The sequence below is a fragment of the Nestor notabilis genome, unplaced genomic scaffold (assembly GCF_000696875.1).
Source record: "Nestor notabilis isolate BGI_N333 unplaced genomic scaffold, ASM69687v1 scaffold4978, whole genome shotgun sequence".
NCBI lineage: Eukaryota > Metazoa > Chordata > Aves > Psittaciformes > Psittacidae > Nestor > Nestor notabilis.
In genome coordinates, this window is record NW_009939491.1 from 47,440 (window position 1) to 72,660 (window position 25,221).

Sequence of the window (25,221 nt, forward strand, 5' to 3'; positions counted from 1 at the left end):
AAGGTCCCTTAGAGCAGGGCTTTGCAAGGTGTGTGTGGGGGGCATGCTGCATAGTGGCCATAGCAGGGTGCTCCCTCCTGTGCTTGGGGCTGTAGGTCCCTCACTGTTGACATGAGGAAGCTCTTTACATAGAATCACAGAATGGCTTGGGTTGGAAGGGACCTTCAAAGCTCATCTAGTCCAATCCCCTCTGCAATGAGCAGGGATATCTTCAACTAGATCAGGTTGCCCAGAACCACAACCAGACTGCCCCTGAATGTCTCCAGGGATGGTTCATCCACCACCTCTCTGGGCAACCTGTGCCAGTGTTTTACCATCTTCAGGACTTTGAAGAAGATGGTGTGGTTTCTTGCCAAGGTGAAGCTGGAGGAGGCTGGCATGTGCGGGAGGACATGCCTCCTCCCTAATGGGGCAAGGAGAAGGCTTTCTCTTCCTACAGAAGGCAGGGCAGCAGGAGGATGCCCTGGCGGGACATCCAGCTCTGAGCAGTCTGTCCATCCTGTTGGAAGTCTGCCCCTTGGCTGGCAGGCAGGATGTGCTGCAGCACGCAATGGGTTTGGCGGGATCCCATGTGCTGACTTGACATCAAGGTGCTGTGAGAAGCCTTCAATAAATTCAAGGAAGTTTTAAGTGTTTCATGAGCACTGAGGGTCCCTGAGAACAACCATCGGTCTAGCTGTGAGAGCTCAGGTCTACCCTTCAGCCTGGAAGCAGTCCTTTGCCCCATTTCCTGGCCAGTTTTCCTCCAAAGTAAAACTCCTCTCCTTGTCTTCGGTCTGATTTTTGGTGTAAAGCTGTAATTTCCTGGTTTTCATTTGTTTGTTTATTTTCCACCCAGGTCCATACAGTTATATTTGGCATGGAGCAAGAGGGGGCAGTGAAGCCTTAGCAGAGTTCAGTTTGCCTCCCTAGGTGAAGCGTGCAGACCACCAGCATACCCAGCCCTGTAAAGAGGTCTGAGTTTCTGGGATAAAAAACATCGAGTAAGTACAAGTGTCTGCTCTTACAAGCAGAGATATGCATGTACTGAAAGTTAGACTAGAAAGGTGTTGGGGGTGGAAGGGAACAAGACTCAGGGCTTAAGGGCAGACCTGTCCCATTTCCCTTCTTGCTGCTACTGCGTGATTTCTGTTCCTTATCTCTAAACCCCTTCCTTGGTTAAGGGAGCCTACATGAATTTAGATGCCTGAATAGCATCTGTTTCTGCTTGCTGGGGAGGAGAGAGCTGGAGGTTTCCCTCCTCCCCCCTTCTTTAGCCTCCTAACTTTCTGCCCCCTTCTTGCTACCGGCTCCATCCTGTGCCTCTGCAGAGGAAGGCAAACCCTGCAGTGACAGAGTCATGTTCGAGGGCAGGAAGGCATCTTGCAACAGAAGACTTGATGAACAGAGGCAGAGATTTACTGGAGCAGCTCCTGGTCTCTCTCCTCCTCACTGGCCCCTCCTTGGGCCTTTTCAGCTCTAAGCACTGGTAGCACAGGAAGCGTCTGACCGCGCCGCTCGGCTCGCACTGATTCCGTCCCAGGCAGTCCGTTATCTGTCGACTGTCAGGACAGGCTTTCCCTCTTCCTCCCCTCCCCGTCCCCATCCCAGTCCCCCAACTCCTCTCCCCGCCTTCCCTCTCACACACACACACACACATACATATGCACTTTACTGCCAAACCCTGTCCTCCGCCCCCCTCCTCAGCTAACTTCCTTCCAGCATTTTTTTGAGCTGGATAATCCTAGGATTTGTAAAACGGGGGAAAGGAGTGAGCGGGCGAGCGGGAGTCAGGGCAGGAAGCTGGTTTCTCATTCCTCTAACTGTCCGAAGGCAGGAGGAGGGGAAGGGGGGGGAGCCAAAGAGGAGCCTTGTGCAGACTCTTCCCCCGGTCCCTTTTCATTAGTCCGTTTGAACTTCCAGTCTCCTCCGAAAGCCGAGAGAAGGACAAACCACACTGGGACGCTTTCTGCTGCTGGAAGTGTCGACAGTGCAGCTGATGAAACCCAGAAGGTGGCCGTGGAGGGTCCCGGGACTGCGCTGAGGGAAAGACATCCCCCCCTTCACCATCGCCTGCCCCCAACTTGCCAACTCCGATGTGGGCACCCGTCCACCACCCACTTCCCTCTGATGAGAACCCTTCCGGGCTCAGGCTATGATCGCTGCTGCTGGCTGGGCAGCCTCCTCTCGCCCTGACCGTCCTCTGCCACAGGAGCAGCCCAACATCTGGTGGGGATTCATGTTTACTTCTCTGGCTGGACACTGCTCAGGACCCCCGATGTTGCTCCTTGGGAGCGGGACACGGGCGGTGCTCTAAGGAGAAGAGTGAGATTCTTGTCGCCCAGCTTGAGGCTGGGGGGGTGGGGGGCAAGGCAGGAGTGGGGAGAACCTCTTTTGGGACTAACCTCATGAAGAACAAGGGAGCCAAACAGAAACTCAAGAGGAAGGGAGCCGCAAGCGCGTTCGGCTGCGACCTGACGGAGTATCTGGAGAGCTCTGGGCAGGATGGTAAATGTCTCTTTATTCTCACTCTGGTTGCGGAGGATCAGAGCGTGCATCCCTCCCTTTTTTACCAGTAGGACTACAAACCAGACCTTTTCCCAGGGCCAGACAACCTGGGGCTGGTTTATCCTGGGAAGTGGAGTCATTGCCCAGTTACTCACAATGAATGAACAATCGGAAGATTGCTTTGGTGACGCGTTTGCATGACCCTTGCATGAGTAGTGCTGTGCGTGGGGAAAGGACTGGGCTAAGGGTCTCGGGATGCATAAAGTGTGGACAGAGGTGGCCAGCCATATGATGTGATGCCCTCTCCCATCTGCCTGGCAGTGGAAGGGAGTAGCAGGCGTTCAGGGGACTAGGTTTGGAAATCAAGCTTGTACTCAGTGTTGCCTCCTCCTGGACTTTGACATCCTCCTGAAGTCCGTGAGACTATAGAGTGTTGCAGGGCTGCAGGGAGGAACTGGGAATGTCCCATCTGCCCCGCCTGGACTCCAGTACAGTTCCCATATTGTCCTTTAAGTGCTGGCTGGAGATAGGACAGAGACGGGGGGTGGAGTAGGGTCGTGTGTAAGGTGTAAGGGGGAAGCTGAGCTAATGTTTTCACTGCCGTGCCTGTATCTCTCCTCTCCTCCTCTAACTGACCTCCATGCTCCCAAGGTATTGGGTGACAACATGGTATCTCAGACAAGAGGTAACTCCAATAAGAAAGGGTCCTGAACTTGGTCAGCCCTTGGTGAGGGAAGAAGCAGAAGGATTTTTCTTGAAGAGGGTTGGATGATGAGAGAAGCAGTTGTGAATCTGCAGTTTACCCAGAAGAAAAAGAAATACATGCCTGTGACCATCCCTGATGTTAGCCTTACGTGCCAGGTTTAGCCTTATGTTCCAGCTGGAGTTAACTAACTTCTACCAATGTCAGGCTACTCCAAGCAAATAAAAAGGCTTCTAGCAGCAGTGTCAGCTTTATACAGGGAGGGCTGTACAATCAGGTCTTTCATTTGCTGAGGAGCATGGCTGATGAAGTACAGGGTGGAACTGCACTGGCAGAGGGATGAACTACATAACAGTTGTCTTTTCCATTGCACAGTGAAGAGGGCAGTAAATATATCACTAAGATAAAATGTTATATATGTGCATTTACTTAGGTACGGGGGGAAATCAGGCATTCAATTGCACTCTGAGTGCAATTATTGTATCTTTTAACTTATATAGACCTTAACAGCAACTGAATTGAAATAGAAAAAGACCTCCCAGACTTAATGAACTGATACCACTTTGCCAGCATGAGGTACAGAGAGATAAATTCCATCCAGTGCTAACATGAGCTGCCATGGTGGAGGGACTATTTACAGCTGTTTACAGGAACATTGAAAAACAACGCCAGGAAGGCAGGCACAAGGCAGTATATTCAGTTGAAGCAGCAAGAGGGATTTTAAAGGGAGAAACATAATTGCTGCAGTCAAAATTAGACCAGAACAGCAACATTTATTACCTGAAATCCCATCGTTTTTTAAAACAGTTTTTTTTGGCCACAAGAAACAAGGACATTGTCTCAAGTATCATTTATGGAGTGGTTCACAGTTTCAACCTACTTATCTCCCTGTACTGAGGAGCAGTAGGGAAGAATATGAAGTTCCTTTCCCCTTATTTGTTGAACAGCACATCCTATTGCCCAGTGCCGTGGGATCCAGAAATAAAAGACTCAATTGTTATAGGTTTATTGGGAAGGGTGTAAGTTAGGTTGGTACACTTCAACTCCTCAGGACAGGGGGAGAAGAAGTGAGGGTATTAGAGATAGTAATTTCATTGCTAGTAGGGCTCTCAGGATCAAGTAGGAATGTGACTAAGTATTGCCAAAGTGATGTCTTGGGAAGAAATGAAAGTTCAAATGTCACTGGGACATCACAAACTGGCAACCTGTAATTATGAAACAAAATTAGAAGAGCATTTAGATGGTTGATTTGGGAATAGTTGAATTGTCCTGCTAAGAATTATTTCCAGTGACAAGCCAGGGCTCCTGCAAGCAGGGGCTTTGGCAGAGACGTAAAGCAGTAACTTTCTCTCTGTATTGGGTAGCACTGTGTGTTTAAATGGTTGGATGCAGGCTCTGGTTGTTCCCTACTTGGAAGCAATGAAGATGTAAGGCTGTTCATGCTATCTGGGAGTGATGAGGAGCGGGAGAGCACTTTGGCCGCTGTACAGAAAATGGTTTGTTGAGGACCTTTGTGAAAGCAGGTTTTAAAATGCACCCATAAGGGTTAGCTGGAAAAGAAGAAGAGGCTGCAGGACAGGCAGGGAACAAGTCGGATTGGTTGTGCTTTCATACTCAGGTCTGCTTTGCACCATCCTGCAGTGCTGCTTTGTGTGACTGGTCCTGTGAACTCACCCAGGAGAAGGGAAGCAGAGACCTGCTTTGCTGGTGCTGGGGTTGGCAAAAGGAACACAGGGGACATCCAAAGCTAGTGTAGACAATTCAATTTGGCTTTTTCCCCCTCTGGATTAGTACACGGCCGTTACAGTTAGGGGGTGCTGCACTACTTGTGCGATGCTTTGTGGAGGAGATGCACAACTTGAATCCCTACATGCTTGTGGTTGTTGAAGAGCAGCTTCTGCTTTCTGCAAAGACCTTAGTCCCTGTGTCCTTGCCAAATTCCAGTGGAGAGAATTATATTCTGCTTAAGGTATCAGCATTTCCTCTCCTGTCATTTAACTGTTTAATAACTTGCTATGGTCTGTTTCAGAGATGGCTGGATTTCAGTGTAAGGGTGAAAAGATCCTGCTGTCTCCCTTATGAGACAGATGTACCTAAGCCTCTGTTATAAAGTGCTTTATGATAATACAACAAAAGCTGTAGCAGAACTACAAAGTATTTAAGAGCCGTGTAGATGTAGTGGGTACAGTGGGGTAGGTCAGGAGACTAAAAATGTGATACAAAGCCTTTAGCTCTAAGTTGATTCTTCAGATCTGAGCCAGGTCAGTGATGATGGACAGATGTTGCTGTCTGGTGGCTGGTTTGAAGCTCAGATGTGTTGAATTTACTGCATTTCCAGTCACTTCCTGTCACTGCTGCATTTGACCCTACTTGGCCTTTTCCTGCTGGCAGAATCTACACATGTTCCTTATGGGGGCAGACTGCTATCAGTGCTCCCAAGCATTTAAATCATGACTCAGGCCCCAACCATCATGAGATAAAATAAAAATCAGTGCTGGGTTCTTTTTCTGCTTTCTGTTTTCTGAAGCTTCAGTGTGCATCTGAGTTACGTTTTCAAGTCTTTCTCCTGGCAAGAGGGCTAGAAACTTGTGAGGAAATTAGTTTTTCTTCCTTCCCAGTAACAGTCTCAAACAATGACTTTAATAGCAGGGGATTTGAGGAAAAGCTCACATAACACATAGAAGAATGGTGGCTGGCAATGTCAATGAGTAAAAGTAATCTAATTTCACATAGTCCCTCTTCTGTTGTTGCCAGCATTGAATCCACACATGGAGGCAAGTGATCTTTTGGAGTGTCAAAGCTTCACTAGAAAACAGTGTGAGCCCACATGGATAGGTAGCATGCAGGAGGAATTTAGTACTAATGCCCTTTACTAAAACATTTTCCTGTGTCAAACTTTAATGAAGTGTTGTATGGGTGCAATGAAGATAACAGATATTAGGCTTGAAGGATTAACATTAGAGCTATGCTTTGTCCTCCTGATAACCAGCCTGGTTTCCAGAGGAGAGAAGCACATAGTGCCTCTACTGAAGTCAATGGGAGCTGCACATCAGGACCCCAGTTCCTGTAAGGACAACAGTATAATGTTCTAGTCATGGATGAGCCAGCAGAGAAGACAAGACACAAGGTTGTGCACAAACCTTAGCTGGGGCAGGACAGTCTGAACTGCTTCAAATGGTCACAAAGAGTCTTTTCATAGGAACTGCCACTGATTCAGACCTATCTTTGCTTCACTTGCTTAGAGCCAGGTAGGACTTGGAGAAAGGCTGAATCGATTCCTTTGTCTTTAGTATGATGGTGTCTAAATGTCGGATAGGATGTGCTACCAGGACTGCAAAAAGCCAAATCTCAGATTAGATGGCTTGTTCTTAGTGTGTAGGTCAGCTCGGTGGATCTGAGCTTCCCCTATTTGCTAGAGAGTTAATTCAGCTATTGCTGTACCCCTCTGTGGTTCCTTGCACATCTGTTTCCTGCCTGATGTTGTCTGGTTGGGATGCAATGAGCTCAGCTTTTCCCCTTAACCCCCTCCCACACTCCTCACAGCTCCCTCAATGGCTCTCATCCTGAGTCTCTAGCACCCAAAGCCCTTCCTCTTTGTGCAATAGTACTTACTGGCTTTGTTACTTGCTGTAGAAATAGGACTGCTTCATTTGAGTAGCTTTGAAGCCACCAACTCACTTGTGCTCTCCTCTTGGGGCTCCTTCTTGCTATGGCAGAGAGCAGGGCTGGCCAGCAGCACCCCCTGAGGCTAGGGATGGTGAGGGAGCTGTTGTCTGCAACCATAGCACAGGGAGACAGGTGAGGAAACCCTTAGAAGCTCCTGGATATTAAAATGGGGAAGGAGACAACAATATAGGTGACCTGTACGATATTCTTCTACACTGTGTGGCTGTGCCATGACTGCTTCTGCCTTGTCACAACTGCACTAGAATGAAAGGGCGAGGGAAGTTTTAGCAGCGTTAGTAGTCCGAGAACATGGTTTGCACTGGCACTGGCTCCCCAAGCAGGATCTTTTGAAAGCTGCAGCAGGTCAAGACTTTGCTGTAAGACAGGCAAGTATTTCTGAGGGAAAACAGTGATGATAATTCAGTGGTAATACACTTTGTACGAAGGAAAGGTGGCTTTGGATACTGTCTTGGTACAGCCCCTTAGCATGCTATCTTCTGCCTGATTCTGATGCTACGTGTTTCATTGTGAAGCTGCCGTGCTCAGGTGGATGAGGAGACCTGTCGCTCAGGAAGAAAGTAGTCTGCTTTGAGAACAGACTCCCTTTGGAGCCAGGCATTAAACCTGCTACCCAGATGTGAAGCAGCTTTTCTGGGTTGTGTGGCTTTCCTTCCTCACACTTTCGTGTTGGAAAGGGGGTGTGTGAGGGTGCATGCGAGTCCGTAGCACATGTAAATATGTACCACAAAAAGATGCGTTTGTGTCCACATAGTTTTAGGTTTTTTTAAGCTGCTTTTCCCATGTTTGGGGGTTGGAACTAGACGATCTTAAGGTTCTTCCCAACCCTAACCTTTCTATGATTCTAGGTTGATGTTCTGAAGTGAATGCGTGCCCATACTTTTGGGTAGGTGCTTTTGGTTAGTGATGCCTGCAGAAAGTCCTGGGGAAACTGCTGATAGATCATTCATGGCAATGTGGAGGAAAAAGACAAGGCTTTCTTTTTTTTTTTCTCTTTTTGTTGAAGTCCCCTTGGAAAAATGAAAATGCCACACGCTTGTTTAATGGGCTGCAGAAGAATGAAGAATGCATTCATCCCACTCTCAAAATTAGAAACTGTGGCACTGGGGATTTCTGTCTCAAGAACTGATTGAGGGTGGAAAGAACCTTTTTCTCTTTCTGTAGCCAAAATTGCTTTCAATCCAGATCTCTTCTCTGACCTACCTCACTCTGAGGCTATGCAAACACTTGTCTTCCTGCAAGGAAGGAAGTGGCAGGGACTAGGAGGAGAACAGGACAAGAACAGCCTCTTAGGCTGCCTTGGAATGCTTTAGTCCTCTTTTTGTCTGCCGTGTTGCTGCAGTCTGCTTTACATTTTCATACTGCTGATATACTAAGAAGCCCCGTAAACCCTCTGTGTACATATCCTTGGCTGTAGTCATGCAGCCTGTGTGGATGCTTAAGGCTGCATCCTCTCATCGTTGTGATGGGAGCATAAGGGATGGTTGGACTCTGAAGTTTGGGGCAAAAGCAGGGGGACTGTATTATTGCTCAGTGGAGGAGAGCTGCGGCAGAGGGGCCCTGAGGGCTGAGTGTATGAATTGGCAGGTGAAGGAGCTGGGCTGCGGTTGGGGGCAAAGCAGCAATTTGGCCTTTCAGAGTCTGCCAAGGCATGTCCAGTGGCAGAAGCTCTGCTGCCAAAATGGATGGTGTGAGGAAATTATTAATAATGTAAAGGTTGCTTATTCTCCACCTGCTCTCACATGCGGAGCATCATGTTATGAGTCCCAGATATCAGCCTCTATGGCAACAAAGTGAGAGCAAAAAGACACTGGGAACGACGGGAGCAGAAGCCATCTGTCTGCTTCTGTTACTCCACTGTTGCTCCTTGTTTTGGATGATGTTTGTGTTACTTCCTCAATCTGTTTCTGGTTCTTGGGAGCTGGATTTTTGTGTCTCTGCGGCACAGTGTTACTGCAGTTAAACATTCTTGTTGCAAGCTCAGCTCCTTGTTCTGTGCTGACTTCCCATTGCTAACGCTGTGTGATTAGCAGAGAGCTCTTCCATGTTGTCTCCTGCTTTACATTTCCCTCACCCAGCACTGCAGGAGGCACACGTGTTGTTTGCATGCACTAAGCCCCACTTTGATCCTGCCTTCTCCCCCACCCCCTGTGAACAGCATGAATCACGTCTTGCCTGCAGATTCTAGATTAGAAAACGTATTTTGATTTAGCAAATGTTTTCTCTGTTGGCAGCAGCTGATTTCATCTGATCCTGGGAAACCAAGGAGTTTGGGTGCTTGCGCTATCACAGCTCTCAAAGGTTCAAGGAAATAACTGCAGTGGATGAAATGCTGGCACTGCACGGGGTGTTGTACAACACAGGCTGATGTAGATGTGGTGAACAAGTAGTCTGGGCGATCCCACATTGACTGCAGTGCTTGGATCCAGAGTTTTTTTGTAGGTCTGGTTCTAGTTTGGAGAGCTCGTGACACCAACAGAGTACTAGAAAGCTTGCATCTGTAACTGAGGCTTTGCATATATGATGCAGTTCTACAGCAGCAGCGTTTGCTGGCAATCAATCAGGCTTGTGCCAAAGATTTATGTTGCAATGTTTCTCCTTTAACGGTAATAGGGGAAATGAAAACAGCCTGTCAGTAACAGCATATGCGGTCCTGCTCTGAAGGGCCTGGGGTGGGGGGGCTGTCAGACTGACTGCCCATAGCACAGCTTGGACTGGATCTCTGATCTGCACTGGATGCGGTTCCCCTAAGGGTGAAGTTTAAATGGAGGGTGATTAAAGGATGGAGAGCCATCAACAGGGTGCCAGAGGCACAGAGCTTTGACATGGAAACCTACACATACCTCATACCAATACAAAGGCTGCTAATTGGCTTCATTGCTGGTTGTTTTAAGGGCAACTAGTGGTGTTAGTTGTGGACTAGTGTCTACTTTCCATACATTCCCAGAGCCTCAAGCCCCAGCTGTCCTTTGTTCATATGCCAGAGCCCTCAGCTTCTCTGCTGATAACTTCAGTGAATGTGTTTTGCATAGTCAACAACAAAAAAATCTGCAGCATGTTTACAATGGACACAGAGAACAGTGTAACACAAATTGAATTTAGTGTTAAATTAAATAATGTGGGGCAACTGTGCTGACTATTATTAACTTTCGTACTTAATTCAATAATGTATCTTCTGTTTTCCATATTTATCTGAAACCACAAGCAGGCTTTCTGGTCTGCACCAGTGTGATTGCAGATATGAAAGTACTTAGCATAAGTTTAAGACCTAGCTTGTTGTTAGAGACCTAGCTTAGGCCCGTGCATATAATGAAGTTATAGACACCAGTACTAAACTTCACCCACACTCAAGTGCCAGATCAATGCCATCACTGCGTGCGATAGTGAGGAGTTCAGTCCCTAATGCTACAAGTCTTTTTGGCACACACCACATAAACAGAAAGGAAAGCCCCAGCCCTCTTCTGTCTTACCCTCCTGCCTTGAACATGAGCCTGCAGCTGGATTAGATTCCCCATTTTCAGCCTGATGGAGGCACTTTTGATCTTAACAGTGCACCAAAAGGGATAGAGCAAACCCCACGCTTTTTGCTCTTGCCTTCAGTTCCTCTGCTTCAGTTGCTGCCCTCCCACTTGGGAACAAGAGCTTGGCCTAAGCTCAAACCAGCCTACCTCCATCCTGGTGCCAGCAGCTGATGCTGTGTGACAGCCCCAGCTCCAAGCAATGCCGGCTTGGCTGGATAGCCACTTCAGCTGAGTGTTTTAATTTCCATATAGGAAGAGTTACTTTAACAGCAGTAGAAAATGCTTCAGAATCACAGAATTACTGAGATGAGCAGGGACTTCTTAAGATCATCGAGACCAAACCCTCTGCTCAAGCAGGGTCAACTTGAGCCACCTGCCCAGGACAGTGATTTGAGTATCTCCACAGATGGAGACTCTACAATCTCTGTGAGCAACTGATCCAGACTTTGACTACCATCACAGTAAAAAAGTATTGTGTTCAGATGGAATCTCACAGGCTTTAACTTGTTCCTCTTGTCCTGTCAATAGGCACCACTGAGAAGAATGGGGATCCCTTTTCTTCATTCCCTTCCATCATGTATTTTATTCACAACTACAAGATCCCTCCTGATCCTTCTCTTACCCAGGCTGAACAATCACAGCTTCTCATATGAGAGATGCTCCAGTCCCTTAAACATCTTTTGTGGTTTGCTCCAGTAAGTCGGTCTTGTGCTGGGGACCCCAAAGTTGGACACAGGACTTCCAGTGTGGGCTCACCAGTGCTGAGCAGAGGGTGAAGATCACCTCCCTCAACCTGCTGGCAATGCTTTTACTGATTTGTCTTATGTCCTTGGTAAGGTATACAGTTTCTATCAGAAACTGGCCTTGGTCTCCCAGCCTAGGCTGGGAATTTCAGTCAATAACTTACATGCAACTGGGACAGCGTAAAGGATCCTTTCTGCCCCGGTTAATGCTGAAAATGAATTGTCTTTTCACAAAGGGCCCCTGTTCTTTAATGGTTTCTGCAGTCTTGCTGTTGGCCAGCTCAAATGAATTAATGTATGCTTTATATAATACGCTGATATGCTGCATCTTTGTGGTTGTACAGCCCCTCGCCAAGGCACTGTGCACTGAAGTGGGGGCTTGTGGCTGGACTTGTTTCTTTCATGGTGGCTGTGTTACATGCCCTTCTTCTTGCAGGCACTGGGCAGTGAGAAGGAAATGTGCATCCCCATGCAGGATTCTCAGCTGTGGCTGCAGCTTTCAGAAATATGCCCTGAGCAGCTGAGCTGGATTCAGAACCATTCATCTCCAGCTCCTCTCTCTGCCCTCTTCTACACTCCAGGCTCAACTAACTAAATGCCTTTGGAAACGCTATTATCTCCTGTGCTCTCTGGGGCCAGGAGCAGCTAGAAGATTTATCATCTAGAACAGGATGCTTTGTTTAGTGCTGTAAAGCACAGAACAGTTAAAGGAAGAACAAAACCTAAACCTCAAACCAAATGCAAAGCTCTCTTTACATCTCACGTCCTTTCTTTGCTCTCTCCCATCTGGGAATATGTGTGTGTTTGGTTTTGTAATGCTGTTAGATGTGCCAGTTCACATGGTGGCATGGTTAAAGGAGATGTACCTGCATCTCTGAAATAGGGATTGAACATCCAAAGGGCAGGAGACAATAAACTGCGTGACTTGTTTCCTGAAGAGTGTTAGACAAGGCAACGGTCAGGTTCTCCAGTACAAACTTCATTTAAAGGTTGCCAGAGAGACTCTTCATCAGGGACTGTAGTGACAGGACAAGGCGTGATTTGTTCAAACTGAAACAGGGGAAGTTCAGGTTACATATAAAGAAGAAGTTCTTTACTGTGAGGGTGCTGAGGCGCTGGCACAGGCTGCCCAAAGAAATGGTAAATGCTCCATCCCTGGTGGTGTTCAAGGCGAGGTTGGACAGAGCCTTGAGGAACCTGGTCTACTGTGGGGCACCCCTGCCCATGGCAGAGGGTTGGAACTGGGTGATCTTAAGGTCCTTTCCAACCCAAACCATTCTATGATTCTATGATACCACTGCTGGTTTTCACCAAACACAGCAGCACTGGTGCTGCCTTTCTTTCTGAAAGGTGCTGACATGCTTGCAAACTTTCTGTACGTGTGGAATACAGGACTGAGAATCAAGGCTAGAGCTGTTCCTGATCTCACTGGCTCATCAAAAACTGCTGATCAGCAAACCCAGAACGCTGGGAGGAAAGGGGAGTGTGCATGTGTTTGGATCTGAGTATTTCACTCGGGATATTTTTGTTACTGTTGTATTTGCCGTCTCAGCAGTGAATGTGACTGTCAGTCCTGTTGCAGACAGGCAGCTTGGCAGCACAACAGGGCCAACCAGCACGTGGAAAACTCTTTGCTTCATGTGCAACTGGTGCTTGTTTTTCTATTCATCTCTCAATATGGTGCTGCTGGTGGTGATGGCAGTCACGCCTCAGGAGGTTCAGAGGTGTGATCGGGCAGGGTTAGCCTCCTTCTGGATCCCTTGTGTGTGAAATAAGCTGTCAGCAGGACTGAATTGTTTCCTTTCCTTAAGCAAAATCATGGATTCATAGAGTCGTTTAGGTTGGAAAAGACCTTTAAGACCATTGAGAGTGGAACAGCTTCACCATTTTGCTCTTTCTCTTTTCACCTTCCTACTGTCCTCTGCTTGGTATTGCGTTTTCCTTACCCTTGCTCTTGTCAGGTAGTTTCAGATACACGAGCAGCTAAATGAGAACAAACTCTCTCATGAGATTTATTGCATCTTCTGCTTCTAATCAAGCCAGAAAAATAGAGCAACAGACTTCCTTCTATAATCCTGTTCTCTCCCTTCCAGTCCCAGCTGGAAACCAGAAGTACAACAAGATAGAGGAATGCAGCAAAAAAAAGTTAAAACAAATGTCCTGGAATCTCTAAAAGGAGCGTGGGGTTTGGCCTGAGGTGATGGCTCAGGGTTACAGTGGGGGCGTGGGGGATTCTCCCCTCCCTCAAGTGTTTTCAGTTCCCCTTACTTACTTGTTTGGGGTTTTTTATTACCTTTCCCTGTTTCAATGACTTTATTGCCAGGATGGCAGTATGCATGTGTTGCCAAAGTCAATACATCAAGCCTCTGTACCTAAGGCGGGCTTAGGAGCAGTAAATGAGAAGAGCTGGTTTTGATCTGTTGAGTCCATTATTCTTCCTTCCTGGCTCGATAGTGAGCACTGATCACATACTGCTGCCCAAGGTCTGCTGTGTAAAGCCACAAACTGGTACTGAGTCAGGAGATGCAGTTCCAGACCCCAACAGATGTACTCTTCATCACGGACTGTAGCGATAGGACAAGGGGTGATGGGTTCAGTCTGAAACAGGGGAGATTCAAGTTGGATATAAGGAAGAAGCTCTTCCCTGTGAGGGTGCTGAGGCGCTGCCACAGGGTGCCCAAAACAGAGAGGCTGTGGCTGCCCCATCCCTGGCAGTGTTCAAGGCCAGGTTGGACACAGGGGCTTGGAGCAACCTGGTCCAGTGGAAGGTGTCCCTGCTCACGGCAGGGGTGTTGGAACTGGATGAGCTTAAGCTCCTTTCCAACCCAAACCATTCTATGCTTCTATGATTCTATGAATTTAGGGTCCCCTTTTAGACATGTCAGAACCTGGATGAGGATGGCATCCTCCTGCAACCCTGTCTCTAGAGCAGCCAGGCACAGGCAACCCAGTCGCTGCTGTCCTTGGGGTGGCGGGCAGAGCACAGTGGTGGAGGCACCCCCCGGCACTGCTTGCAAACATGCTTCAGAGGCAGGGAAGGAACCAGTGTAATAAATACAAAGAAGAGCTACGAGTCCTAATTAGTCCTCATTTCTAGCCTGCTAAAATACCCATCTGTCACTCTGCTGCAGTAATGAGATTGGAGAAGATTAACTGGATACTACTTAGGCTTCTGAACATGGCAGCTCAATAAGCGTGCTGCTGTTCAGCCCTAAGCCGTGCTTGCAGCAATTACACCCTAAGCAGGTTTATGTCTGGTTAGTGTTTGCATGGGAGTTGCCTAATAAATCCTGCTGCAGGAATGGAGTGGGTGATTCAGAAGATGGCAAGCTCAGTGCAGTCAAGTTGCTGCCTTGGCATCTTTTAGGGGAATGTTGCCATTTGGGCACAGGGTAGAACAAGGGGCCCAATCCTTTAGAAAAAGCTCTGGTTTATCTGTTTTCCTAGGGGATAAGGGCTTATTTACATGTGTATGTGCTGCTTTCTTTCCTTTCCAGAAGCAGCTTCAGCTGGAGTCATGGTTTGTTTTATTACTCAGTGTCCTAAACTAACAGCATTGCTCTGCCCAGCTCAAAACTGCCACCTCCCAGCCTAGAAGTAGGTGGAGTGAGCCTTGTTCTTCCAGGTTGTGAAGTATTTCAGGATGCAAGGCACTCGTCAGATCATTGATCTTAGCTCTTGGGCATTAAAGACAGGCATGAACTGCAGCTCTGGATCCTAAGGGCTTTGGAGGCTTATCCCTGCCCTAATAATGGTTCCCTGCTTGGGATTTTTCATGCAGCTCTTATTACAGATTTGAACTCGCTGCAGGATGGTGGAAGGATTTAGTAGATGAACAAAGGGTGACAGCAAGGCTTTTCTTTGCAACATTATATACCTATGCAGCATATATAAGTAGGCATTGGTAGAAAAAGGGGAAAGAGACATGCGTGTTTTCTTTGGGAGAATGGGAAAAATCAGGAAAATGTGCTCCTGCTTCTTGACGTGTGAATATTTGAAGGATCTGAAAAGATTTTGTACAGTTGTGATTCAGGGGACAGTGCAGGTGGAACTGGCAGCAATTCTTTTGCACAAGGAAGGATATTTTAGCTTGTAAAGTGCTTTATTGCTATGCCTTTCCCCACTTCTGCACCCCTGAAAAGAGGCTTGATAGCAATAGTGCTACTTGCTTTACCTCATGATGATGCCAGTGCGGAGTCTCGGACATTCAGTGCAGTTCTGCCTCTGCAGTGCTATCAGCTCTTTGGTTGGGTTGTGGTGTGAAAAGTGGGACCTTGGACAATGCAGGACAAGGAAGAAAGGCAGCAAGCGTGGCACTGCATGCTGCTGAGATCTCTGGGTGGCATTGGGGGCTAACTGCAAACAAAAACCTGGTGTAGCAGGAAAACCCTCTCCTGTGCTTGACCAGTGGTCCCATATTTAGGTTTGAATGGGAAATGCTCAAGGGGCTTCCCCCTTCCCATTGCTTTCCCTGCCCATTCTCCCCTCTCTGCTTTGGTGTGTTGGGATTGCACTCAAATATAATGGGTGAGAGGACGGGGTGAGGGCCATCTCTGACCCTTTCCTTCCCTTGGCAGTTTGCATGTTAAACAGGTCATCCCTATGGGACAAGCCCTCAGCCCAACAGAGCTGTGATTCAGCAGCAGAACAATATCCCATTATCCTGGCCCGGGGAGCAAGAGGCTGGTCCCTGGCACGTGGGCTCCATGTCCCTGGCCAGATGGCTCCTTGAACTCACTTGGCTGGGCCAGTAACACTGCTGGGGGGATTTGACACATGTCAGAGGTTTTGGCTCAGTGTTTTTGCGAGCTAGTAGCAGCACCAGTTGTTTGAAATACTGGGAAGTGCTGTGCTCTCCATGTCCCACATCAAAGTGGTACCGCTGGCTAAATGGGAGCATGGATGTTCACATGTGAGCACCCTCAGCTTGGCTTCTTTTAGCCTGCATCCTGTTTGGTGACCTGGCAGAGATGTAAGCAGCTTATAAGCACACCTTTTGCTCTTTACATTCCAGTGTTTGTAGACGAATGAAGGGTGAGTTGGTCAGATTGGAGCCTGAACTGCATAAAGCAGAGGAGGTGGTAGGAGTCACACCAGCGGCATGCCACAGGCTATGGCAAGCTCTGCTGATGATACTGCTTGGGTCAGTGAGAGACTTTATTTTTCCACATCCTACTCCCCTCTGTGATTAAATGATGCTGATATCATCTTCTTTTTTGGTACAAAGTCCTCAGTATTATTACTGGGCTTATTCTTATTATCAAATGTGGAGGGTCTCAGCTCTTGCACTTATGGGGATTGCCACACTGGATGGCAGTGAAGGCAGAAAAGGATGGTGATCATCCAGCTTGCCTGTCTCAGGCAGGTCCCATACTAAGACCCTCAAAGGGAGGTGTAGGAACACCAATGTGGCATTATATACCTACAGAGCAAGGCTGCTAAGGTTTCCCTCTGAGTTAGTGAGGTCTCTGCCTTGATACGTGATGTTTTAGCTTTGAAGGGAACATGACAGCCATTTACCACCTAACCTCTGGGTCTAGGAAATGGAAAAACAATGCAGCATCTATCTGAAATAGCAGGAGAGATTATCCTAAGGTGGAATTTGGCCAGGATGCTGCCTTTAGTTCTGCTAATCTTGCAAAAATAAAACAAGGGGGGAAAAAATAAAAGTGCTGCAAAGACTTTCTGCAAGACTGCAATCTTCATTTTATAGTCTCTGATTTAGAAGGGAGAATATACAGTAACACAGCTCTCTCTTTGCACACCATAGGATATGGTTCATTACTGGCTCATGGAAAGGAGCCCCTTACAAGTCACCAGTCCCAATTTAAACTGATTCTGGCTTTTGGAACAGGCCCAACCTTAGGTTATGGATAGAAGCTAATGATAATTCATCCAAAGTAACAGCTGGAAGGGAAAAGTGTGGCAGAGAAGTGAAAAGAGACCAGAGGGAACAAATGGGCAAAGGGAATGAGGGCAAAGGTGGAGTGGAGAAAGCATATAAGGAAATTCCAGTATGCTTGAAACAGAGGAGGGGAAGGTTGGAAAAACTAGTCTGAGAGCAAAACTGACTGTATTGGAACAACTGGGGACTGCCAATGAATGGTAGAAGAGAGAGGGCTGGGAGTGGGACTACAATTCAAATCCTGGCAGCTTTGCTAGTAGGGGTAGAGTAGATGAAGAGATGCTTTTCTGGGTACAAGCAGCCAGAGGACAGACAGGAATAGTGTTCATCAGAAACAGTGGAGTGTAAAGGAAGATGGTCACAGTGACAACAACTCGTTACCCAAAACTCCTCCTCCAGATTCTTACTCAAAACTGAGTCAGGGTGAGAGGTGAGAGAGATCTTTCTGATTCCTTTCAGCCCTTGAACCGAGCTTGGTTTTGGAAAGTACAAGGAGATGCCACTGAGTTAGTGCACTGCGAGTGATGCATTTTTCATCAGTGAAACTCCTTTTTTCATTCCCCCTTTGGTGCCTAACTGATGCTAAAATGAGGTTCAATCTCTGATCAGTTCCAGAGTCTATGGGTGTGAGCAAGAGCAGCTTTGTCTCGCTTGGATAAGCTTTCAATACTTAACATTCAAATGTGTTCAGCTTCATTGCCTGCTTAAGGCACGCACTGCCTCAGCTTCCTTTGCTTTGGGAGCAAAACTTCTCCAATTTTTACAGTCTCCAGTAAATTCCTGCTTTTAGATCATGTAGTTTGTTCCCCACTGAGATAGACCTATGCAAAGAGATGAACTTAGTCTGCCTTTTTTTATTCTCTGAAACCCATCAGCCATGTACTGACATCAGGATACAGATTTTGGTGTGAAGTGTGCGGCTCAACTGCGTTGGCTGCAGAGAACTGCAAAGGCAAAGAGATGTTTGACACATACAGCAGTGCTGCAGCTATCAAAATGTAAGGAAGTTTGATTAAGCATGATCTCAACGCCCTTTTCCTGCAACACCCCTTCTTGTGTTCGCAATGTGTTTGTTAGTGTCTCAAAACCCTTAGTACAGCAAGATCCAGGAGTCAGAAAGACAAAAGAATGGCAGCCCAAAAACCCAGCTCCTTAGCATTTGCCTTTGAAACATAGTGCATTAAGGGAATTCTTGTTGTTGTTGCTTCCTCTTTCCTTGCTTCCCCCAATCTTTGTTGTTCCCAGCAACGACCTTATTTACTTACTTGCCTCTCCCCAAACCACTGGACAGACAGAAGCTTCATCAGGGAGTGGTTTAGCAGGACTGTTGGAGTGGGCAAAACAATGGGGCTTTAATCAGGGTGCCTCCAGCAGCCGCTGCTGGCCAGAGGTTTCTCTGAATTCCCAACATGGAACAGTCGCCTCTTTCATGAAGTGCCTGTGGGATGAGCACAGGATTGCTACACCCAAAGCATTTTCATGCAGCAACAGCTCTCTGAAAGGAAACGCTGCCGTGGACACTGCCTGCAACGCCTCAAGCTACTGGGGTGTCCAGTATGAGAGCCTCTTTCTTCCAGGCCTGGGCTGTGTTTGCCTTCCACATGCAATCTGTGAATAGCTCAAGTCTGGAAAGCGTTTAGGAAAGCATCTAACTTTTCTCAAAAAGGAGGGAAAAAAGGAGGGGAAAAAAAAACCCCATCTGGGGTAATGAAATAGTTTCCAATGACTTGATGCAGTGTGGCCAAACCATTTGTAATAATTTCCTTTAAATTCCTTTTCTATAGAAAGAATTAAATATGAAATCATGAATCAGGAAGCAGTCATCCTGCCAGCCAGTGACATGTACAGAGAGATCAGAGCAAAGTGAGAAAGACACAGAACAGCAGGAGACTAGCAAAACCCTTTTTAGCCCTCTCTTTTTCTTCCTCTTTTTGTTTAGTGCACACATCCATGTAGCACTAACATTTCTTACCCAAAAGAAGCTGCGGGAATCTCCTGCTGTTCCTTGTCTCTCCAGTGGCAGCCCTGAACCTTCCTGTCTTGATGTGTCTCAGCTGTCTGTGTTTCCCGATAGATTTTGCAGTCCCCAGATGTTTGGATACCTGATTCAGCTCAAAGGAGACTTCGAAACATAAAGCATTTTTAAATACACAGCTTTATAATTGCTTTGTTTAACTTTGCAACTTTCCAAACTCATATAAAACAATAATAAAAATCACTGCTGTTGCCCTTCAAAGGATTTTGCTGTTGCTGCTTCTAAATTGGTGTGTGCACAGTGGCTTTTGCCTTTGTGCTAGCAAGGTTATAACATTCTTCTTTCCCTAATTCGTATTTCCCCAATTCTCTTTTACTAACCACCTATATAAAGATTCCTGTCCAGAGTGACTAGGCTGCTGTGTAAAAGAGGACTGAGGTTACCCAAGTGCTACCAAATTGAAGTAATTTCCCAAACAAAAGCTGAAATCAGAAGAAAAAGGCCTTGTGTCTGTTGTTCACAAAGGTCTACAGGTCCACAAAGCTGACCTGAGTTGCACTGTTTTCAATATCTCAAGAGCCAGCTTGGATTATGTTCTGGAGGTCCAGCACTGGCCTCTGCTGTCTCCTGCCCAAAGCAGGAGATGAAGATGCCCAGCTCATTTTAAACTGGTTCTTCTCTGATTGCTCTGAAGGACAGATGCCTGAGTTCAATTTCCCTGAAATCCGGCGTGTTCATCTGCAGGATTTTTATCTAAGTTTGTCTTTAGCTTGGCTCCAAGGGAAGGCAGAGTAAAATACTGCAGGCCAGGAGACTACAGATGCAAAAAATTATAGGCTTTAAAACATCACTAGCTGAGCACATAATGGATATTCTTTTCATTTTAAGATTAGCTGTTGTGTTCTGTTGGCCAGTGCTGCCTTCCTGATGCAATTTATAAAGAAGTCTCAGGTCATGGCCAGGCAAGCCAGATTCAAAAGCAGATTCCCTGGGAATGCCATTATCTTTTGCAATGCCTCCTTTGTTTCTTCTGAGCAAGACAAGCTAGCTCATGTACACCTGAGTGTGACTCCCACCTACTTTGCCATCTCCCCCTCCAGCCTGAGTCCAACAAGTCATTATCCACCCAAATGTCTGCTTGCGTACTGCAAACCCAAGCTGGTTATGAACCAGGCTATGCTGCTAAGTCGTGCCTTTATGCCCAGCATTTCAGATCAAGGGTAGTGCATTATGTCTGGTATTCATACAACTGACTCCCAGCTCTACCCAAAGACATCCTGAAACCTGGGATGGCCCAAGCGCTGCATGTGAAACCAGGCTCTAACTCCATTTGGGAGCAGCTGTGCCCAGGGCGCATGGGCATTAGTCTATACTTCATGACAGCTTTATCTGCACTTCATAGCTTTGTGCTGATGTGTCTTCCTCCTTTCCTATTCTGCTCAAGTAGGCCAGAGGATGTCTGACCTGACTGGATGTCCCACATCCAACTGACCTCTGGTGTATGAAGCTATGGGATAAAAGGGAACATACAGGGCTGTTCAAGCCAAGGGGTCCAGTAAGGAACATTGGACCACAGGCCTTCCCTAGCACGTTGGTCTTGGCACCCCATGTGTCCTTTCAAGTGGGGGACACATGTCCCGCTCACAGTGGAGCACAAGAAGTATAAGGGATTCACATGCTGGCAGAGAAAAGGTGTCTTCATTTTGTTACTATGGCTCTGAGAAGTTTTTCCAGTACCTTGCAGCACCTTATCTCCACTTCAGTATCCTGCCTTTTACCACTGAGCTCCTCCAGAAGCACAGGCTGCATGGCATCGGGCCAGCCTCTGACCTCAGTGACACCAGTATAAATCCAGGATGTTGCAGCCAACTAGTGTGGAAGTACTTCAAATCTGCATATACAGCAAGTATTCCCAGCTGTAAAGGGGCTTATGATGAAACAGCAGAACATCTGCATGACGTGGGTACTTGAGAATCAGCCCTGCGTCAAAGTGCTTTCACAATATCCACACTTCCCCTGTTATCACCAGTGAGCCATGAATGAGCTCCAGGGAAGTCCAAGAACACAACTGGTCTAAAGTGAAAAAACCCAAAAGAACCAAGTTTTAGGTGTATTTGTCAACAGCATGTAGCACTGTTGCCATTTGCTGCATTGAAGATGGTGGCAGCATCAACTCCAACAGAAGTAGATTGTGTTGGCCTAAACCTCTTGAAGGACAGACTGCTGAGGAAGTATTGCTGAGGTTGGATATGTATCAGAGGAGCACTCAAGTTGAAAGCTTTGATGACAGTGCCTGGATGTGAGGTTCTGGAGACCTGGAGACAAGGCATTGTTTGTTTTGAGAGTGCTTGACCACAGAATGACCTTCCTTAAATGAAGCCAAGCTGCAGAAAAATATGATCTTTTTTGAGACATGCTGCAGAATTCTTCTTTGGCCAGGGCCTTGTCTTCTGTAATTGGAGAAAATGAATTAATAATAAACAGTGGGGAAAAGCATTGTGGTAGGAAAAGATCGACTGAACCTGAGAGGTGCAGAGCAGAAAGCAGGAAGACCCTCAGCTCATTCCTAAGTATGATCACATCCTTAGCATCATATCTGCCAGGAAGGTGCAGTAAAGCAGCTCTACTTGGGCTTTTTAGGCTGGAGCCAAACACATCACTTCAGAACAGTAGAGAGGCCAGGACAAATGTGCTGAAATCCCTGAGGATCCCCCTTGATGCAAACACTTCAGGTGGGCAGAGGAGTGATGATGCTAAGGCAACCCATGCTGGGCAGTACATGTGGCCTGTGGCTGGTAGTTGACTCACAGCCTATCTATATCCCCATCTCTCCTGTGAACTGCCCTGTGATGCTGTGACAGCAGGCAGACACATTTTGTGGGTACTTCCCACAGTATGTATATCCTCCCATAACCTTGCAGGGAACAACACTGGTCAGGGTGTCCCTACCCTGCAGTGCAACCAGTGCTGACCGAGGAACAGCCAGTAGCTAAGGGGGTGCCAGGTCATCTCAGTGCAGCCCCATGGTGACAGAAGGTGACTGTGGAAGGACATGCCTGTATCCCCCATTTGGACTTGAGAGAAACCATCTCCACTTGGAAGTGAGCAGAGAGCTAGAACAGCCGTGAAGGCTGTGTGCTTTGACAGCCCTGCAGTCTGTTGGCTCAGGAGGCAGCAGCAACGCAGATGTTTTGAGCCTTCCTCCAGACAAAGCGAGGAATGTCTGAGGGGTGGATATCCATCCCAATATCCGAGGAGAGCCCTGAGTTCCCAGCATGGTTTCCTGTCCTCCTGGCAGTGTCAGCAGCTGCTGGTTTGAAACAAACAGCCTGCGTGTCCCTGTATGAGCCAGGGCAGCTGGAGGTGGGTTTGTTTTCTATTGATTTCATGGCAGCGCTGCTGCTCCAGGCCACTGCCTTGGTGTGAGGAACAACATCCTAGAGGAGACACCCAGTGAATTGCTGACTGCTCCATGGCTACCCAATCTGCATGCCCAGCGTGGGAAGCGGTCAGACCACCCTGATGGCATCAACAAAGCCATCATGTTTGCTGACATTTCAAGGGAGCAGAGAAGAGAACAAAAGCTGGGAACAAAAGCTAGGAACAAAAGTCTTTGATCCGGTTTAGAGCTGCAGTTGGAAGATATGGGCCTGAACTGTAAATGCCATATCCAAGTGCCTTTTTGCTGGGGAGGGATTATAAACCTCAGTCCAGGTCCCGAAGGTGGAGCTTGAGTTTGGGAAGAAAATGATGCTGATAATGGAGCACCCTGTGAAATGAAAATGAAAGGTAAAGAAAGGAAACCAATGGATGGCTGAGGACATGGAAGAAGTCTGAAGAGAGGGAATGCAAGAAGTTCAGTATAACTGATCTGTGAACAGACAGGACATCTCTTCCAGTGAATTCAGGCCTGTCTTCCCACCCTCTACCAACCTCTCTACTCTGAAATGATCAGAAATAATGCAGTTTCTCCCCACATGGCCTCTGGGTAGCTTCTTTCCATTATTGTGGTATTTAGTTATGAGAGAACCATTCAAGAGGGGAAAAAAAGAAAAGAATTAGAAGTGAGACCAAGCCACAGATCATGGATCCAGTTCCAAACATTCCCAGGCACAGGGGTACTGAAGTCTGCTCTTTTCCTACAAGGCTAAGTTTTTGGACAACCAGCCCAAAAGGTTGCTGCAAGAATGTGGTCCATGATCTATGAGTCAAATGGCATTCTATGGTTTTAGTCCGTGTGCCCAGATTTTAGCTAGAAGTGTGGATAGGGAGGGTCTTTCTGGCTTGGTAGGAGCTTTGGAAGAATGGAGCCTCTCCCAGTGAAACATATCTGTGTGAAAGCTTCACCTTGCCTTCCTGGGTCAGTGATTTTTTCAATCTGTGTGAGCTCTACCAACCTCTGAAGGTGACTTTCTATTTACAAGGAGTTCAGATACAAGAAAACTGCCTGTGTGGTTTAGTTACAGAGCAGGAATCAGAGCCGTGGGCTCTAACCTTAGCTCTTCCACTTACTAATTGCATGACCTCAGGCTGCCAACTCCTTTCTGTTTCTCATTTTTTGCACCTATGAGACAAGAACGATACTTATCCTCTGTTAATTCATGACTCCTTGCCAAGGGCTTAGATTTTTGCTGACGGAAGCAAAGCACATTCTGTGAGACTGTGAAATCCTAACAATGGGAGACGTGAGATACAAGCAAGATTTCAAAATGAGGGGTTTTTTGTGTCCTGAGGTTGAAAAGCAAACCCTAAGACACTCACCTCTTTTTTCACTTGTTCATTGACAAGAAACACAATGTTTTCTGCACTTCAGCTTGCAAGGAATGGTGCTGCCATCCTCAGAAGGCTACAGAGAGGAGCAAACACTAGCCAGTCACTGATGGTATCACTTGATATCCATTAGAGCCAGTTCCTGTTTTGCACTGATCTCCATCTTCCCCTACTGCAAGAGTTCCTTTCATCCGGAATCAGAATAAAGAAGTAGAAACTTCTCATAAATAAAAATTCCCCCAAAGTTTATATTACATTGAAAATAATGAAATGGAAGTGAACGTATTTCACGTCTAGAAACAGTACATCTGAGTGTTTCTTTGGTTAACAAACCGAACTGAATCCCTGCGTTGCGGTGAAACATTTTGATCCTATGAAATGCACGGTTCCCCACCGGAAAATCATTCTGCTGGAAGATATTCAAGTGGCCTTTCTTCCTGCATGCTTTAGTATCCAATTTAAACTGCAGCTGCTGGTTGCGGTTGTCCCTTGTTGTAGTGAGAGCTGGCACTATATGCTTTCCTTTATAATGAACACAGCAAGCTCTTCCAGGGGATCTCGCTGTGGCATCACCTGACAGCAACATGGGAAGGCCAGTGAGATTGTTCTGTCCTTGTCACAGCGGCCTGTGCAGGACCATTCCCTTCAGGGTAATCTGCTCCCACTCCACCCCTTGAGCAGGCAATTCAACATGATGCTACGTCTCACTCTTAGGAGATTTTTCCTACTGTTCAACCTAAATTTCCCCTCATCATTTCATCCAGTCACTCCTAGTTACCATCCCTTGATCATCCAGAGCAAGCCATTTCCCTCAGTGGTATTTATACCCTGTGCAGACTACTACTGTGTGTGTTCATTCCTCTCCTTGTAATGTGGGCCAGCTGTGCCTATGTACCACCAATGCTTTGTTCTTCCTTCAGAGTCAGTCCCTGTAGATCATTAGAGGTTCTGCTCCTTTTCTCTTCCTCCCCCCCGCATGCAGCATGGTATCCTGTTTTCCTTGTAACCGTAGCCACGCTACAGGGCTAAAAGATTCAAGGATTTTTCCATTAATAATCCCCACGCCCTTTTCCTGGTCAGTGCATTTCTTAAGAGGAATTGAGGTAATTCATTCACGAATAACAAGCTGTACTAAAAGAGAGTGATGGGAAAATGTGAGCTCGGTGGAGCTTGTTTCTCTTGCATGCTCCTTCATCAAAGAGTGGGTTTGCTCCCAAAGCACCTTTAGAAATGGGGTCCCAACAAAGCATTCATATGTTTTAGATGGTGCTGCCGGCTGTTAAGTGCCTTCCAGGAAAGCCACTAGCACTCTATAGGCTGGAGCTCCTTAAAAAGACCTCTCCTGATCCCCTATCCCACACTCATGTGGGAGCAGTGGCACTGCTCCAGCTGGGTTTAGCCATGCAGGGCACATCTTCTGCATCCAGGAATGC

General features: G+C 47.0%; 1 protein-coding gene across 1 annotated transcript in view; it reads left to right on the top strand.

The window, feature by feature from the left end:
- The first annotated feature begins 2,387 nt into the window (after positions 1 to 2,387).
- ARHGAP31 (Rho GTPase activating protein 31) overlaps positions 2,388 to 25,221 on the top strand; it is a 54,798-nt gene continuing 31,964 nt past the window's right edge. The window contains exon 1 of the mRNA XM_010019876.1: positions 2,388 to 2,487. Coding sequence (XP_010018178.1) covers positions 2,388 to 2,487 — 100 coding nt within the window. The remainder of the gene's footprint in view (positions 2,488 to 25,221) is intronic.